At 38.2% G+C, this 19359-nt stretch overlaps 1 protein-coding gene across 1 annotated transcript; it reads left to right on the top strand.

Moving 5' to 3' along the window:
* The first annotated feature begins 522 nt into the window (after nt 1-522).
* On the top strand, nt 523-19091 carry LOC131164174 (small ribosomal subunit protein uS8my-like). The gene is made up of 3 exons (XM_058121169.1): nt 523-759; nt 1936-2096; nt 18743-19091. Exons 1-3 carry the CDS (start codon nt 525-527, stop codon nt 18839-18841), a joined length of 495 nt encoding a protein of 164 aa, XP_057977152.1. The 5' UTR covers nt 523-524; the 3' UTR covers nt 18842-19091.
* Nucleotides 19092-19359: the final 268 nt, after the last annotated feature.

Genomic DNA, 19359 nt, shown 5'->3' on the forward strand with positions numbered 1-19359 from the left:
TGTTATTTTCTAAGTTAACTATAAAAGGATTTTAAATTACCAAAGCTATTTGCATGTACTTCCATGTTACAAACCTCAACTCCCAATTAGGCAAACATGGCCCCTAATGTCAATGGATAGTGTTTGATTTATACTTAAATTTGTTATTTTTTCAAAAAAAATAATAATATATTTTTATATTAAATATTTAGGATAATAAGTATTTTTGAAAAAATATTTATATATAAAAAACTTATAAAAAATAATTTCAGACTACTTAAAAAAAGTCTTTTCACAAGTGGTTTCAAAAGATCTTAATATGTTTTTAGAAAATTAATCCTGAATCTTATGATAATTTATTTTTGACCAATTTATTTTATTAGATACTTAGTAGTTGTACTGTTAGTTAAAGACGATGGTGACGTCGTTTCAAAAAATGAAAAACGAAAAACCAGTAAATCATTATGCTGACAAGGAAAAAGAAAAGAAAAAAAAAAACCTCTTGTCCAATGGCACAAAACGACGTCAAATATCCTGAAATAGATATGACGCCGTTTTATATGACCACAAGGGGATTCTACTTTCATGCTGTGGGGTTTTGGTGTTCGGGGGTTTGGGTTTGGACAGTGGTCGGAAGACAGGGCAGGACGATGGGGAGGAGGATCTTGAACGAAGCACTCAGAACCATTGTCAATGCAGACAAAAGAGGCTTAGCCACCGCTCAGTTGCAACCCATTTCCACCGTCATCTCCTCCTTTCTTCACATCATGAAACATCGAGGTCTCTCTCTCTCTCTCTCTCTCTCTCTCTCTCTCTCTCTCTCTCTCTCTCTCTCTCTGTAATGCTGTCAACGGTAAACATTTTAGGTCCTGTGCTTTTTTTCCCCTTCTATAATTGTTCCTGTGTCGCTTTCAATCTCGAGCTTCTTTTAATGGCATAATCAGCTGTCTCTTGAAGCTAGAGCTTCAACAATATGTACTGAATAACTGCCTTAAGCCCAATATTTTTAAATTACTAAAGGCTTGCCCCGCAGCCTAACAATTATGGCCGTTGCCTTGATCCTTTGCTTTGTTTTGACCCATTAAAAATCCATTTGGGTTATGTCCCCTTGCAGTTCACGCTATCCCTGAGCCGGGGGAAGATAGTTTATTTGTCCAATAAATTTTCAGTAAATTTGTATATTGTTTGATTAGCATTTTTAAATTACTTTTCTTGATTTTAAGAGCATAAGGCTTGTTAATTTTGTTTCGTTTTGTTCTGGTTTTATGAGTTAATATTAATGGAAACATTTCTTAAAAGTGAATGATAATCAAAGTGCTAACATGAATACAATTTTTAAATTTTAGAGGATAAAAAATAATTTGAAGATTCTAATCAAGCTGCATTTTAGGCTTTTAATTTTATTTTTCTCCGCATTAATTTTGGTTTGGTGCTCATTGGCAGATTTGATTTGAGATCTCTTAAAGCTTTTTTTTTTTTTTTTGGGGGGGGGGGGGGGTGGGTGGTAGTGGTGGTGTAAGAATGAGATACTTCTTTGATTATGAATTGTTAATTTTTTTAGTGTTGTTTATTTTGTGTTAGTCTTGAATTAATTTCACTTTTTTTTTTGGTTCTCTAAATTGTGGATGCTTGAAGGGCTAGTCAGTGTTCATTGTTTAGTGAAATTTTCTACTTTATTTTTTTGGATCTGTACAATTGTATTAAGGAATTAGAAGAATACACAGCATTTTTTGGCTTTGTAAGCATTTTTCAATCTTTTAGAAATAATTATTTTGATAAAATTGTTTATATGTGTGGGAAAAAATTAGAGCATTGTCCATATTTCTCTTTGAAACTCAGTTCCATCATGCTTCTCTCACAGTTGGTTGGTACTGATTTTGTGTTCTTTGCAGTGCTCTGAGTGCTATTGTGCTATTGGCAACTCATTTGGTACTGGCTTGCTAATTGGTTTTGCAGGATACATCAAAGATTTTCAGGTGTATGATGAACACAGAGTAAGAAAGATAACCGTTGAACTACAAGGCAGGATTAAGGATTGTCGGGCTCTCATGTATAGGCAGGACGTCAAGGCTAAGGACATTGAGAAATATAAAGTACAGCAACTTCCAACGCGGCAGGTCTGTGCTGCTGCTGCTGCTATTGTTGTTGTTATTATTATTATTATTATTATTTCAGAAGATAAAGTATGTTGTTTTCTTTGAGGTGATGTTTTGACTTTGGACACTTGGAATTGGCCCTATGAATAGGAATCCAAATGGACTAGGTTCATTCTTGGAATTTGGATTGTGGGCATCCCATTCTGATGCCAATTTGGTTAATGAGTCTTTCCGTTTGATTCTATTCTCCCCTTCAAAATTAAAATCCAATTCTTGAGATATTAGCAAAACATAATGTTGTGTTTGGGAGCATGGAGTTGAAGTTTTGGATTTTAATGTATGGACTAAGACAAAATTTATTGGGGGTTAAATTATTCATGACTTGGACAAATGCAATAGGAGTTATATTGAGTTTTATCAAATTCCACACAAGTCCAAACCAAAGGTTCAAATTCCATGCTGTCAAACGCAGCGTAGAAGTATAATTTTCCTCTCAAATGATACATGCACACTTCTGTGTATTTAAAATGCATAAAAACACATGTGCACCTACACACTTGTATATATAGATTATAAAAAATAAAATTTTAATCCATAATATTAATGCATAATATTATGATAAGATATTAATAGAACATAAATGTGACATATATTATTATACAATATATTGTGTTTTTAGGAATTGGAGTTTGATTCCAAGTTAAGAAGTAGGAATCAACAAATAGGCTGAAGGGGGAATCTCATTCCTGCATGGAATGGGATTGGAATGGGAATTAGAATGAGATTACCACTAACCAAAATGCTAGGAATCGGAACTAACCATTCCGATTTCAATTCCTAGAGTTGATTCCCAATTACCCAAAGCCACCTGATAGAATTTGCGTTGGTTGGTCACTTGCAATGACAAGGAGAGAGTGACGTCAAATGCAAAGAGAGGGAGGAAGGAAGAAAAAAGGAAAAAAGAGAAGGTGGATGAGAGGGCATGGAATTTTTATTTGTTTATGTATTTTTTTTTGGGGGGGTGGGGGGGGGGGCTTATTACTTCATTAATTAAAAAATACCAACCTGTTTGGATGGTATGACAACATTCTAATATATTTATTTTTTTATTGATAAAGAGAATTTTATATTAGCAAGGCATCAAGGGGATGCCATTCCATGGTACAAAACATCAACCACTCTGTAGTGTCACAAACATCAAGTATTACATTAGATCATTAACAATTTGCCCACTAAGTTAGCTGGAAACAACAACAATCCGCTGCTCTTTGCAAATCTGAATCAGAGTAGCTGTATCTTTGAAGACTCTCTTATTTCTTTCTTTCCAAGAACACCAAAAGCTGGCGAGAGGGATGAGATTCAAAGCCTTTTGCTTATCCTTGGTGGCTTTGATGCCTTTCCAAGCCCAAATCTCCCCTCTCATGGAATTTGCAGTAACCCACTGATATCTAGTCAAGGATAGAACCATATTCCACAAGTTCCTTGTCTAAAGGCAGTGGAGAGGAATGTGGTTGACTGATTTTGCATCACTCATACAAGAAAACACCTATTTGTGATTGTAAGCCCTCTTTTCTGCAGATTGTCAAGGGTTAATATTTACATGTGTGGACCTCCCAAACAAAAAAGGCAACCTTTGGAGAGGCTGCTGTCTTCCAAATATTTGTTCCCATTGAGGACAGCTTCTTGTAGAAAGATTTAACAGTGAAAACACCATTTTTGTCCAAAGCCCATTTTGGTTTGTTGGGGATGTGTTGGTAATGGAAACTATAGAGATTTTTGTAAAAGCCAGAGAGTGCAAAAAGTTCACAATCTACCAGATTCCTAGTGAAAGGAATATTCTAGAAAATTCCTTGATCTGTGATTTGGAGATGATGACAAATAAGGGCATTTTTATCACAAGCCAAGTTATAGATGGAAGGAAAGGCAGCTCTAAGATTACTGTTCTCACGCCACACATCATGCCAAAAGTAAACATTGCCTCATTTCCACTTGATATCTCACAAATTGGAAAAAAAATCATTCCATTTTTTCATGATGAATTTCCGATCTCCCACTCCATAGGGTCCCATATTATTGTGTGTTGTCCAATCATTATGCTTGAGCCCATATTTAGAAACAATAATATCCCCCCAAAAGTGGTCTTCTTGTTCTTGAACCTCCATAATGACTTCCAAGGGAGGGCAAACCATAGATGTGTCCTTTGAAGGGTTTGAAGACAGAGCCTTGCAATTTTTTGAGGATATTGAAAGAAAGAGAAGAGAGGCGATGGCAAGTAATCTCAAAAAAACCATCGAGCAGTATCAGAAAGTTGGAAACCAATAGGGAATTAAAGTGCTTGGAATGCATAGTGAACTATAGAAAAATTGGAAAATGCTTATAAATGGTAGAGGCATGCAATAGCTAGAGCCCTTCTGTTAAGTCATGTTAAAGTAATATAAAGGGTCTTAACGACAAATCCAAGAGGAGTGTAACTAAGTCCTTTCTAAAGCAAGAAACTATAAACCAACCCCAAGACATACTTATTAACAAACAAACATCAAATTAAGCATGAGTGATGAGTCTAGTGATGAGTCTAACTAATTAATTAAAGCCTAGCACATTTAGGTTTAGGACCCAAGGATATCTTGATTCTATTCTCTTGGATTGGCCTCCAAAGAGGATCTAATAGATTGACTAGGTTCTCATTCTAGATCACACCTCAAATCACTCCTGCTAGAAAGAACTCTACCTTGTCGAGTGGGTGAAAGCACCAAGGCCGCCATCATTAAGAGGAACCTTCATGGTGTGGATTTTTTGGATCCTTCAGGAGAATTTTCTTGTAAATATTTTTTCGGTAATTTGATTTGTCCTACATTGTATTTAGAAGGCAAAAGTTCCTTCTAAGATAGTATATTTGGCTAGTAGCTCTTAATAGAATTAAACACCAACTATATGTTGTAGAAAGGAAGGCCTTATAAGTTTTGAGATTAATTCCCGCACTTTTTTTGTTTCCTTGTAAGCTTGTCCAAAGTCAGTTGAAGATTTTTTGCAACTTTTTCCAAAGGCTTTGGCAAGAGTAAGGGTGCTAGTATATTGTGGAGATGCATGCTTTTTGCTGTTTTGTTATGGATTTGATTGTAGGAAGGGGTTTGACTTTATCATTGCTCTACGATAGGATTCAGTTTTTAGCATCTCTTTGGGCTTTTCCTGCTTGCCTCTTAATGGAACTTGCTTTTTGAATTTTCGGTGCGATTGCCAACCTAATTTGATGTCATCTTGTTCTTTGTTGTTTCATTTTCTTTTCCATTTTCTCAGTGCCTTCTTTTGTTTATATTTTTAGGTGGATCTCTTATCCCCTCATTTAATTTTCTCCTCTCTCTTAATGAATTCTTATTTTTATTTTTTTAAAAAAATAACTTATATTGAACAACCATTCCTTAAAAGATTCTGACAACTTTTGAGAGGATGTTACGCTGTAATCTTATATGTCTAATAGATTAATGGAGTGTATAATGTATTTTGTTTTGTTAATTAATTTAGCACACATAAGAATTTATCACAGATAAGAACAATGAGAAGTATAAATACGCACACATACGTAATTTTTCTATCAATGGTGGTTTAAAACAAATGTAAACTTGTTGTCCTTACCAAATAACTTAGTTACACGAACTAAAGGATCCAAAATACACTAAAACTTTTTGTAAGAAGGGCTAAAAGCTTAAAACATGCAAGTATGCTAATATGCACAAGGTTGTGCGTGCTTCAAAAAAATTCACAGCCGTTACACTCGCTTTTTGTTATGTAACATCCGCTACTCCTGCTTCCCGTTACACCCATTACCATTACGTTACGCTACCCACTACCGTGATTTAAAACCATGCATAAGACATACGAATAATACAAATATAAAATAGGTAGAAAAGAAAGAAGGTTGAAGTTGAAAAATATAGAACATAAATATCACATTACTAATATTATCAAAATGAAATATTTTCCTAACAAGTTAGTATTTTCAAATTGTTAGTTAATGTATCTATTGTTAGTATTTAAAGAAATAGTAAATTTTGTATCATTGTCATCCTCATTATAATCTTTTCCCCCTCTTGCCGCGAGGTATATTGAGAATGATATATGAAAGAGAGGGAAAAAGTGAGAAGAAAATGTGAAAAATAAAATAATGTTTTGGTGTAACAGTCCTGTAGCAGTTACGTAATGGTCGTAGTGGCCTTTACATAACGGTCGCGGTCTGTAACGGCGACTACGGCTGTGATTTTTTCTTCCCACCGATTTCGCGGTGTGTAACGGTATCGGTAACCCAAAAAATCGTTACGTAACGATGTTACATAACGGTCGTGACCTTTATTTAAAACCATGGTAGCGGCCTTTACATAATGGTCGCGGTCCGTAACGGCTACTACAACTATGATTTTTCTTCCCACCGATTTCGCTGTGTGTAACGGTATCGGCAACCCAAAAAACCGTTACGTAAGTCGCGACCTTTATTTAAAACCATGGTCTAGGGACATACCTCCCATATATATATTTATGTGTGTGTGTGTGTGTGTATATATATGTATGTATGTATGAATGCATGTATAATTTATTGCATATAGCCTATATCTTATAGCCTCTATTGGATAAGGTTATGTTGTTTATACGCCCCCAATGGGTTACATGCCCTATATATTAGTAAGGAGTGACCCCTTGGCCTTTGAGAGGGGTTACAACTTCATTATAGCATGCTTTGATATCACATTGATGGGGGCTACTCTTCCTAAATTAAAAGAAGGGGGGGGGGGGGGGGGGGGGGGGGGGGGGTGGGCGTACGCCCCTTCATTTCTATCTCCTTTATTAATTTATTTTAGGATGCCTGTAATTCACTCATAATCCTAAAAGGAAAATTTCCAAGTTTAGGAGTAAGTCTTCCAATTTTTTTTTTTTTAAATTTATAATTTTGACATCTTTGACCTTGGATCAGTAGGAAGGTTGCTCCTGTGTGATGGTTGGTCACCAGTTCGAGTCTAAGGAAACAACCTCCTTGCATAAATGTACACGTTGACAACCCTCCCCTATCATTGCAAAGTAAGTAGCCTTGTGTTTCGAGGATGCTTTTTTCTCCTTTTTTTTTTTTAATTTTTAATTTTTATATTTTTGATATGCATGCATACAACATAAAAGTACAACTAAAATGCACTACCTTACTTTTATCCTATTTAGGCACTTAATTAATGTAAGAATCCCATTTACAAAGATGACATCAAAGCATTAAAAGACTTGACATTTTTGTCCTCTTTCATCAAAATTTGGTCACACATTATCATTGTAGCATTTTTATTCTCTCTCTCTCTTTTTTTTTCCTGTCCCCCCCCCCTTTTTTTTCACTTGAAATTGAGTTGCTAATTTATTTTTATTTTATTTTTTTGTTTTCTTAATAATTGAATTTTTTTTTCTCTGCTTAATTTCTGGAACCAAGCACCCCCTTTATTTTTTCATTCTAGGGTCAGCCCTTGGAGTCAAGTTCCTCTTTTGTTTGTTCAGCCATTTCAGCTGAGGTGACCTTCTTTATTGGGCATTTCCAAGTAACCTCTTCAACTGCTTAAGCCGAGTGTGACCTTCTTAGGCATTACCGCCTTAGTTGTTTGAGCTGAGAGTGGCTTTCTTTCTTGGACATTTCCCAAGGTTACCTCTGATTGAGCCGAAGTGGCTTTCTTTTACGGGCATTTAACTAGTTGGCCTACAAGGTCGAGCTTTTTCTGCTTGTGAGTGGGCCTATTTGGCCAATTTGGCCTTTTTTCTAAGTTTATTCAGGTGGTTCTATTTGGCATATTGGGCTTGGTCATTTTGTCAAGTTTCTTCATGTGGATCTTTTTGGTCTTTTGGGTTTGGGCATTTTGTGAGATTTTTTCAAGTGCGACTAAAGAAGGCCACCTTAGTTGAGAGGATGAGGAGGTGAAGCTTGGGAAATGCCTAAAAGAGAAGGCTACATTGGCTCTTAAGAGCTAAGGATGTAGCCTTGGAAAATGCCTAAGAAAGGTCACCTTGGTGGAAAGAGTAGAGGAGGTAACCTTGGGACGTGCCTGAGAAAGAAGGCCACAACTGAAAAGATAACCTTGGGAAATGCCCAAGAAAGGCGACCACCCAGCTCAAAATGCTGAAGAGGTGACTTTGGAAAATGTCCATAAAAGGAGGAGCTCAGCGCTAGGGAAGAGAATTTCATCTCTAAAAGCCAACGGGAGGAAAAAAGGGAGCTCGACTCCAAAAGATGAATATATTTGGGAAAGAAGAGCTCAGCTCCAAGAGCTGACCCAAAAATAGAGAGGGAGAGAGAGAGGCGCAAGTCCGAGGATCGACCAAGGAGATACGAAAAAAAAAAAAAAGAGAATGGCTCCAAGGGCTAGAGGGAGAGGGAGAGGGAGAGGGAAAAAGAAGCTCGCTTTAATGGCCAACCTAGAAAGAGAGAGGAAAAGAAGAAGATAGGCCATAGGTAATGCAGGCTATGCTGTCAGTCAGATACGGTGCCATAATTAGTCTTTTTAATTATGGCATGATTTTATATTATTGCTGTGGATATTCTGTGATTAGTAGGCTGATTGTAGTTGATATTCTATAATTAATAGGCTGATTGTAATTGATTGTAATTGCCTTAATTAGTCTCCTAGATGGCTCTAATTGCTGATTTTTAGCCTTGTAACCGACGTTTCTATTTGCTATATAATATGAGAACCCTCATAGAGAGAGGTATTCAATCCAATTGACATGGTATCAGAGCGTTATCTCAATTAGGGTTGTTCTAATTATTTTTTTTTTGGTTCTTTTCTGTGGGTAGCGGCAATTTCTTGGTCGTTGGCAGTTTTTGACTGTTGGAAGTTTTTGTTGGGTTTCCGGTGGGTGTTAAACTGCTATTCGACAGTGTCTGTTGGGTTGGGATTGGGTGGTTGATTTTGTTTGCTTCAGAATCTTTGGTGGTTGTCGATCAGTGGTGTTCGGTTATCCTTTCTGGTGGTTGTCGGTATTCTGTTTTGTCACAAATCCTTGGTGTTGTTGATACGTGGAGAGTTTCTAGTGCATATCTTTGCCGATTCAAGTTTCTAGAGGTCCCACCGCAGGCTGTTGACATGTGAATCAGGTTTTATTTTTTGTGATTCAATTTTTTTGTTGGGTTTCATCATGTCTTGCAGTGATTCATTTGGGGTGCGTTTTACTGGAAAAAATTACTCTACTTGGGAATTCCAGTTTCGTTTATTTGTTACGGGGAAAGAATTGTGGGGCCAGATTGATGGTAGTGATCTAGCTCCTACGGAGCCTAGGATTTGGCCAAGTGGAAGGTCAAAGATGCACGTGTGATGTCCTAGATTTTAGGGTCGGTTGATCCTTTTATTGTGCTCAATTTAAGGGCCTATATGACTACGAAGACTATGTGGGAGTACTTGTTGAAGGTTTATCACCAGGATAATACTGCACATCGATTCCAATTAGAATATGAGATAGCTAGCTACACACAAGGCAATCTCTCAACTAATATCACAAGAAAAATGGACATCATAGTTTTTCTCAACTAACTGGCCAACCGAAATAAGATTATTAGACAGTCCAGGAGATACATAAACATCTTTGAATGAAGGATTGATATCTCCTATTTCATTAATAGCTAAATGACTCCCATTAGCTACCTGAATTTGCTACAAGCCATGATATGGACGAACATTGCAAAATGCATCATATGATTTGGTCATATGATTGGATGTAGCAGAATCAATAAACCAAGACTTATGCGAAGTATTACCTTAAAGCCCCAAGGTGGAAAAAGCTGACATAATCATTTGTTGGACCATTTTAGGAGTAAGACTAGAGGATCCAGCGGTAGACAAAGAAGCTGAGGACATCCCTGGAGCAGAAGAAGTTTTCACTGTAGCCTGATAAGCAGTGGCGTGACGATTTGGAGGCCGAGTGGGACATTCTCTGATAAAGTGGCCTTGTTTCTTACAATAGTTGCACACTTTCTTTGCACAGTTAGAGGCAATATGATATACTCCTTGCGGCCAAAACATTGGATGTTGCGCATATCCTTACCTTTCCCTCTCCCATAGGCTACATAGGCAATGAGATTCAGGTTAGCATCTTGTTGGAACTCAACCTGTGTAGAAGGCGCTGCTCCTCACAAAGTAATTCTCCAAAACAAACATCAAAAGATGGTGAAGGATCTTGGTTCATTAAATTTGAGCTAGCAACCTCAAATTCAGAGCGCAATTTCATCAGAAATTGATCTCGTTTACTCTGCTCATGAATAGCTTGAGTAGTAGAAATAGATGCAACAGGTACCTTCGCATGAATCGCATAAGAAAAATCTCCCCATAAATTCTGAAAACCAAAAAAATACTCTTGAATAGAGAGATTGCCTTGAGTGTAACTAGCTATCTCATATTTCAACTAAAATCGGCATGCAGCATTATCCTGGTGATAAACCTTCAGCAAGTACTCCCATATAGTCTTTGCAGTCTTATAGGCCCTTAAATTGAGCACAATAAGAGGATCAACCGACCCTAAAATCCAGGACATCACACGTGCATCTTTGACCTACCACTTGGCCAACTCCTTAGGTTCTGTAGGAGTTGGATCACTACCATCAATTTGGCCCCACAATTCTTTCCCTGTAACAAATAAATGAAACTGGAATTCCTAGTTAGAGTAATTTTTTCCTGTAAAATGCACCCCAAAGGAATCACTAGAAGACATGATGAAACCCCCAAAGGAATCACTGGAAGATATGATGAAATCCAACAAAAAAATTGAATCACAAAAAATAAAACCCGATTCACATGTCAACAACCTTCGGTGGGACCTCCAGAAACTTGAATCGCAAAGATATGCACAAGAAACTCTTTAGAGATCAACACCACCAAATATTTGTGACAAAACAGAACACCGACAGCCACCAGAAAGGATAACTGAACACCACTGATGGACAACCACCAAAAATTCTGAAGCAAATAGAATCAACCACCCAGTCCCAACCCAACAGAAACTGTTGAATAGCAGTTTAACACCCATCGGAAATCCAACAAAAACTGCCGACAGTCAGAAACTGCCGATGACCCAGAAATTGCTGCTACCCATAGAAAAGAACCAAAATAAAATAAAATAATTAGAACAATCCTAATTGAGATAACGCTCTGATACCATGTCAATTAGATTGAATACCTCTCTCTGTGAGGGTTCTCGTATTATATAGCAAATAGAAACGTTAGTTACAAGGCTAAAAATCAGCAATTACAACCATCTAGGAGACTAATTAAGGCAATTACAATCAGCATATTAATTACAGAATATCAACTACAATCAGCATACTAATCACAGAATATCTACAACAATAATATACAATCATGCCATAATTAAGGAGACTAATTATGCCACCGTATCTGATTGACATCCCCCCTCAAATTGATGTTGACCGATCAAGAATCATCAATTTGCCCACAAGGAACTAATGGCGCTGTCGTGTCATAGCCTTTATAAAGACGTCAACTATTTGGAGGTGAGTAGAAACATGAGGTAGAGATATAATCCGAGTGTCCAAGGCTTCTCGAATAGAATGATAGTCTACTTCAATGTGCTTTGTACACTCATGAATGATAGTCTACTTCAATGTGCTTTGTACACTCATGGTAAACATGATTAGCAGGTATTTGAATAGCACTAGTATTATCAGCATGAAGAGGAGTAGAATTAGATTGAGAAAAACTAAGCTTAGCTAGAAGCCCACGAAGCCAGACAATCTCAGAACATGCAATAAACATTGCCCAGTATTTGGATTCAGTAGAAGATTTAGAAACACAAGCTTGTTTCTTACTTTTCCAAGAGATTAAGGAATCACCAAGAAACATGCACCAACCTGTGATAGACCGCCGAGTATCAAGACATCCGGCCCAACCCGCACCTTATTGCTTGAATCATCTATCACGTCCAAATTCTGGGTTGAGGCATTATCTACTGCAGTTTACTTAATTAATAGACTGCCTTCTCATGTCTTGAATTTTGATTCTCCTTATTACCATTTGTACCATCAGCATCTTAGCTATCTTAATTTGCATACTTTTGGATATGTTTGCTTTGTTCATTTACCTCGTCATGAACGTCACAAATTCTCTGCACAGTCTGTTGAATGTTTGCTTTATGGGTTATAGAATTTCCCACAAAGGTTATGTTTGCTATGATTCTTGTGCTAACAAATTGTGTATATCTTGTAATGTTGTTTTCTTTGAGAATCAATGTTTCTTTCCTACAAATGTTGAGTCATTGCCTGAGATTAGTATTCTACCTTGTTTTGATGAATTGCCATCTCTTCCTGACCGGTTCAAACTTGAACTTGTGTATACTCGACGTCGACCAACTCTGCCTCTTCTCGAGACTGACCCTTCATCTGAAACTGTTCCGACGACTTCTCCTGAGATTGACATGGCATTCGAGACAGGTCCGATTAGTTCTCCCATGCCTCCTGAGCCTAGTCCTCGACAATCTACCTGGGTATCACATCCTCTTGATCAGTATGATGATTACCACACTTCTTTTAGTACTACTTTGTCATGTATTTCCATTCCTACATGCTTTTCAGAGGCTGTTAAACGTGAATGTTGGCGAAAAGCGATGGATGAGGAACTTCAGGCTCTCGAGGACAATCATTCCTGGGATATTGTTCATTGCCCACCCCTATATTATTAAAGCCATTGGTTGTAAATGGGTTTTCTCGGTTAAGCTCTACTCTGATGGGACTCTAGACAGGTACAAGGCATGCTTAGTTGCACTTGGGAACAGGCAAGAATATGGGGTGGACTATGAGGAGACATTTGCTCCTGTGGTGAAGATGACTACAGTGCGTATGATTCTTTCGATTGCCGCCTCCCAAGGCTAGCCACTTCACCAGATGGACGTAAAAAATGCTTTTCTTCACGGTGATTTCGAAAAGGATATTTACATGAGTCCTCCTCGGAGTTTGTTTTCTTCTCCGTCTTTCGTGGTATGTAAGTTAAAGCGATCTCTCGATGGCTTAAAACAAGCTCCTTGAGCGTGATTTGAAAAATTCAGGTCTACTTTGCTTTGTCTCTCCTTTGTTCAAAGCCAATATGACTCTTCTCTGTTTCTATGCAAGACTCCGACTGGTCTCGTTCTCTTACTTGTATATGTGGATGATATTGTCATTACTGGCACCAACTCCAACTTGATTGATCATCTTAAGCAGAATCTTCAGGCTTCTTTTCATATGAAGTATCTTGGTCCTCTAATGTATTTTTTGGGTTTGGAAGTGCACATGGATTCTTCAGGTATATTCTTGAATCAATGCAAATATGCCCAGGATTTGATTGGGCTAGCCGGTCATGATTTGCCTTCGTTGGATACTCCTATGGAGGTCAATGTGAAATATTGAAGTGAGGAGGGTGATCATTTTTCTGATCCCACTGTGTTTCGATAGTTGGTAGGGAGCTTGAACTATTGGACTATTACTCGGCCTGATATTTCCTTCGCTGTCCAGTAGGTTAGTCAATTTATGCAAACTCCCCGCCACCTTCATTAGCTGTTGTTCGCCATATTATTCGATATCTTTGGGGGTCACCTAGCCGTGGTTTGTTCTTTCCAACTGGCTCTCCACTTCGCCTTGTCTCTTATAGTGATGCGGATTGGGCCGGATGTCCTGATGCTCGGCGGTCTGTCACGGGTTGGTGCATGTTTCTTGGTGATTCCTTGATCTCTTGGAAAAGTAAGAAACAAGCTCCTGAATCCGAATACCGAGCAATGTTTGCTGCATATTCTAATGTTGTCTGGTTTCGTGGGCTTCTGGCTGAGCTTGGTTTTTCTCAATCTAATTCTACTCCTCTTCATGCTGATAATACTAGTGCCATTCAATTACTTGCTAAACTTGTTTATTATGAGTGTACAAAGCACATTGAAGTAGACTGTCATTCTATTCGAGAAGCCTTGGACACTTAGATTATATCTCTGCCTCATGTTTCTACTCACCTCTAGATAGTTAACGTCTTCACGAAGGCTATGACAGGACAGCGCCATTAGTTCCTTGTGGGCAAATTGATGCTTCTTGATCGGCCATCATCAATTTGAGGGGGGATGTCAGTCAGATACGGTGCCATAATTAGTCTCTCTAATTATGGCATGATTGTATATTATTGCTGTAGATATTCTGTAATTAGTAGGCTGATTGTAGTTGATATTCTGTAATTAATCGACTGATTGTAATTGATTGTAATTGCCTTAATTAGTCTCCTAGGTGGCTGTAATTGCTGATTTTTAGCCTTGTAACTGACGTTTCTATTTGCTATATAAAAAGAGAACCCTCACAGAGAGAGGTATTCAATCCAATTGACATATTCGATAGAGGCCATACAAGTAATGAGCCAAATGCTATCTGCAATATATCAATAATATTTTTAGGTGTGTGACGTAGGAAGGCCATGAGATGTAGATAGGCCACAGGTAAAGAAGGTTATGCAACAAAGGCCATACAAGTAATGGGCCAGATGCTATAAGCAATATATAAATAATATTATAAGGTGTGTGAGGTAGGAAGGCTATGAGACGTAGGTCATACAGGTAATGAGCCAGATGCTATAACCAATATATAAACAATATCATGAGGTGCGTCTCTCAATCGTAGAACTAGGCCATACGATATAGGCCATAGATAACGAGCCAGATGCTCTAAGCAATATATAAATAATATTATGAGGTGTGTCTCTCAATCCTAAAACCTCCTTTAAACACTATATTGACTTAAGCTTTGAAGAGGGTCTCTAGAAGCCATCAAGGTCTCCCAAGCTCTCCTTTTGCTCTTGGTTGTATGTGATTGCCATCGAGGGACATGAAGATTCGAGGGTCGTTTTTTTAACATCAACATGACATGCTAGGTAGGATCCCTTCCTAGAATAACCATGGTGATCCCTATAATTAGGTTGTATTTAAAAATGAAATAATAAATGAACAAGTCATTAATTGGCTTCCAAACAGCGACAATTTTGCTTGCCCAAGATTGGCACAGTGAGGCTGTCTATTTGGCCCTTGTTCTCTTTGCCAAATCTATTGACTCCGATCACCAAGGCCTTGTTAAAGTTGTTGGCAAAGGAGTTGATCTCGCCGGTGAGAAGCATTGGCAGAGTTCCAATGGTAGAAATTGCATCTTCGTCAACTCAGATACCAACCACAAAAATGGGCACCACCACCATGACATTCCTTTGCCACTCAAAATATAAAAAGTTGTCACTGTCCTTCGCTTGGGGACAACATAGAATATGATCAAATTGAAGTGTTGGAGCATCCGACAATGTAGAAATGGGTGTTGGAGCGCTCGCCTTCACTATAAATCTTCCATGGCTGACCTTTGCATGGTACTCCCTACAATCCCCAACTCTCAAGGATTACAAAACAGTCCACTTAGATGATCCCATTCTGCATATGTGAATCGGGCTGGTGGGGATGATTAGAAGCATGAATCAAATATGACATTTCACAAAAGCCTAGCCTCCAAAACTAACCGTTTTGTAATGTGAGATAAATAATTACCTTCCTTACCATTATCCCAAACAAATGTTAATATATATTCTTTTGTGTGTGTGTGTGTGTGTTAATGATGGTGATGTGGTGGCCAACTGGGGCTGAGTTTGGCGAATTTGGCTCTGGGGTCACCTGAGTATTTCACTTGATCAATAAAAATGTGCTTTTCATGGGTGCCCTCAAGTGTTTGCCAAAAGATCACAATGGTGTGGCATACAATTGAGGCTTTCTACACTCATGTGTTGCCACGTTAGCCATATCATGAACATTGGTAATAGCCCAATAGATTGGTCCGAACACCTAACTGTAAATGTTTTAACACTGGGACTTAATTGCAGGCCCGCCAAACATGTGTTTTTAACACATGAAATTTTTAAGCATTGAGGGGAGCCTTGGTGCAATGGTAGAGTTGTTGACGTGTGACCTGGAGGTCACGGGTTTGAGGCGTGGAAATAGCCTCTTGCAAAAAAATGCAAGGTAAGGCTGCATAATATAAACCTATTATGGTCTGCCCCTTCTGTGGAACCCACATACGCGAGAGCTTTGTGCACCAAGCTGCCCTTTATTTTTAAAGACATTTGAAAATTGAAAGTATGGCAGTTAACACTGTCCTGCAGGCATGGTATTAATCGTCCAGTCTAATTATAAATACGTAGAAGAGATTTTATGATTAACACATATACCACCAAAGTCATCAAGTAACATGCTAATAATGTGAAGAAGTTTTCTCTCTTTAGCGACTTGCATGCAGGAAAGTATTTTTCTGAGAATAGCCCAAGTGGCAAAAGAAGAGCCCAAAATGCTAAATAGGTCCACTTGAAGAGGCTTGGTCAAATGGTCAAGCCGAAAAAGCCAATAGGAAACTTGGAAAAATGGTCAAACCCAAAATACTGGATATGTCCATCTAAAGAAACTTGGCAAAATGGCCTAGTCCAATGGGCTAAATCACTTAGTGAATGCCTAGGCCAGATAGGTCCACCTGGGAAATGCCCAGGAAAAAAGAACATTGGGGAAATGCTCAAGAATTGAGGGCCACCTTGGCTTAAATAGTTGAGCCAAGAAAGGAGGCCACCTTAGCTTACAGGTTAGTAGGTAATCTTGAGAAAGACCTAAGAAAGAAGGCCACCTCAACTCGTACAACTAAGGAGGTAACCTTGGAAAATACCTGGAGAGAAGTTCACCTTGGCTGAAGAAGAGAATAAAGGAGGAGCTCAGCTGAGAGAAAGAGAGGGAGGGATGGAGGGAAAAAACAATGTGGAGCATCTCAATTTAGAGAGAGAGAGAGAGAGCTTGGAAAATTCCCTTTCAGAATTCGGAGTGAGGGACATTCGATGAGGGCTAAAATTGTCCCACTTAAATGAGACATTGGGTACCTATGGGGACCCTTTGGTTTCTGAGTATTGAAGAGGGAAGAAAAAGGGCATAATGCTTAACGAAAAAAGAGGGAAATGAAGGGGTGTAACCCCCTCACTAAGGAGAGTAAACAACACTCCCACCTCCCACTAAAATCACTGTCAAAGCGTGCTATTATGGGGATGTAACTCCTCTTAAAAGGCCAAGGGTCAATTCCAATTAACATATAGGGCATTTAATCCCTTGGGAGAGAATATGCAACATGAACATACAGTGAGAGGCCATGAGATATAGGCCATATGCAATAAATAATACATATACAATTAATATTGGGAGATGTGTTTTTGGACCCAAAACGTTTATTCAATGGTATGCTAACTTAAGCATCAGAGTAGGCCCATAGAGGTCATGGGGTCTCCCAAGCTGTACTTTTTCATTGGTTGCATGCAGGTGATCACCATCTAGCTGTGGACGCTGAGATCGGGGGGTTGATCTCATGGCATCAACAATTGTGTAGATGAGTGAAAAGGAAGGTGGGGTGGGTTATACTTTTTCCCTCTGTTTTGTTTCATTTTAGTTCTGAGGTTCAAGTGTAATCAGCATTTTAGGAATAATGGTGTCAAAGTTCAAGTTCTAAAATGTGTCGATGCTTGTTTATCACATTATGATAGTTGTACCCTCATTTTTTTTTTCAATAGCAAAAGAATATCATTAAGAGATTAAGAATGTACAGCCAGGAAAATAAGACATCTCTTTAACAAAGTCTGAAAAAATTCAGACAAACAAAGCAAAGAAAAAAAACCCGGAAAACTAAAAAGAACAAATAAGACCAGTGCAAACTAACAATCCAACACAACGCCAATCATACTGAATATGAGAAAAGCTTACCCTCTTAAAATTCTGCTGCCCCTCGCACCAAGAAGAAGCCAAATAATGTATCTTCTCCCAAACCAGCAAATGGGATGTCTTCTTCCCTGAGAAATAATGTGCATTGCTCCATCCACAGCCCCCAAAATACTGCAAAGAAAGCACATTTCCATGGTGCTGCCCTTTCCTTTTTCCTGCTAAAGCCAACAAATGAAACCGCCAAAAAGTCCACTGCCTCTGAGCTCACCCAACATTCACTTAGATAACCAAATAACTTATTCCATACCCTCCAAGCATAATCACAATTTATAAAAAGATGTGATGCAGAATCTGAACAATTAAAACAAGGTAGAGAGTTGTCCAGAGAGATAGCCTTGAACGGGCTCCTGACCTGCAAAAAGTTATTGGTATTAATTCTATCAAGTGCAACCAATTTTGTACCCTCATGTATTTCAATAATGTGATTATTGACACTTTCAGTCGATGGGGAGGTGAAGTGTTAAGCTTATGGCTGTGTCCACTTGAATAATTGATATTGTGGAAGGAAAAGCCATGTTTTCCATTGCAGGTGTTTATTTTGGCTATTGTGGTTTTGACAGAGGCTTGTGAAATTATTTTTGGAAAAATACAAAATCCTATTATGTTGCTCTGATTTTTTTTTTTTCTAATTTTTGTTGTTGCTGCTGCTGCAGTTCCACCATGTCGGCTGTGATTATCTTCGTCATATTTTCTTTTGATGTATTGTATCCTGGGGTATCAAGTGAAGGAATCCCAATTCCACCTCACTATATATGCCCAACTGGGTGCATTTGGCCACAGAAGCACCTGCTTGTGTGCACGCCCACATGCACATGGACACACAGATGGTGGAAAAACTGTGATTGATTTTCTCTAAATTTGTTCTTATGCAGTGGGGATACATTGTGATTACTACTCCAAGTGGTGTTTTGGATCACGAAGAGGCAATTAGACAAAACGTGGGTGGCCAGGTTCTTGGTTACTTTTACTGAATGTAGGGATCATGAATCTTTGAAAGGAAGTGGAAGAGGAAAAGTTTGTTAAACTCTTCTAATTGTTTTGGTTGTTTTAGTTTTTGTTCTTTGCTTTTCATGTGAACATTTGTGGCCTCTGCTTCTACAGCAAGCTCCATGCCAGGACAATACTTCCATTTCTTTATTTGATTAATCCTGTACCATAGTCCCAAGTCTGGAGAAAACTGTATTACCTTGTGATCGTAGAAATTCATTTCCCATTGATACAGTTTGCCGACTGCAAGTAATTGTGCCATATACGTACTTAAATATGCATGCAAAGGTCCTGTGCATGAAAAACTTGCACTATAACTATGTTTATGAATAAATTAAAACCAAACCTATAGGAAAAGGGATTTAAGGAGAGGGAAGTTTAAAGGATGCTAGGCTTCGTTTGGAACTTAAAAAATATTAAGGAAAATATAAAAAAATCCTCATTTTCATATTTGGTTATCAAAGAAAATGAAAATGAAAATAGAAAATATATTAAATCTATA

Source organism: Malania oleifera, chromosome 9 (assembly GCF_029873635.1).
Source record: "Malania oleifera isolate guangnan ecotype guangnan chromosome 9, ASM2987363v1, whole genome shotgun sequence".
NCBI lineage: Eukaryota > Viridiplantae > Streptophyta > Magnoliopsida > Santalales > Ximeniaceae > Malania > Malania oleifera.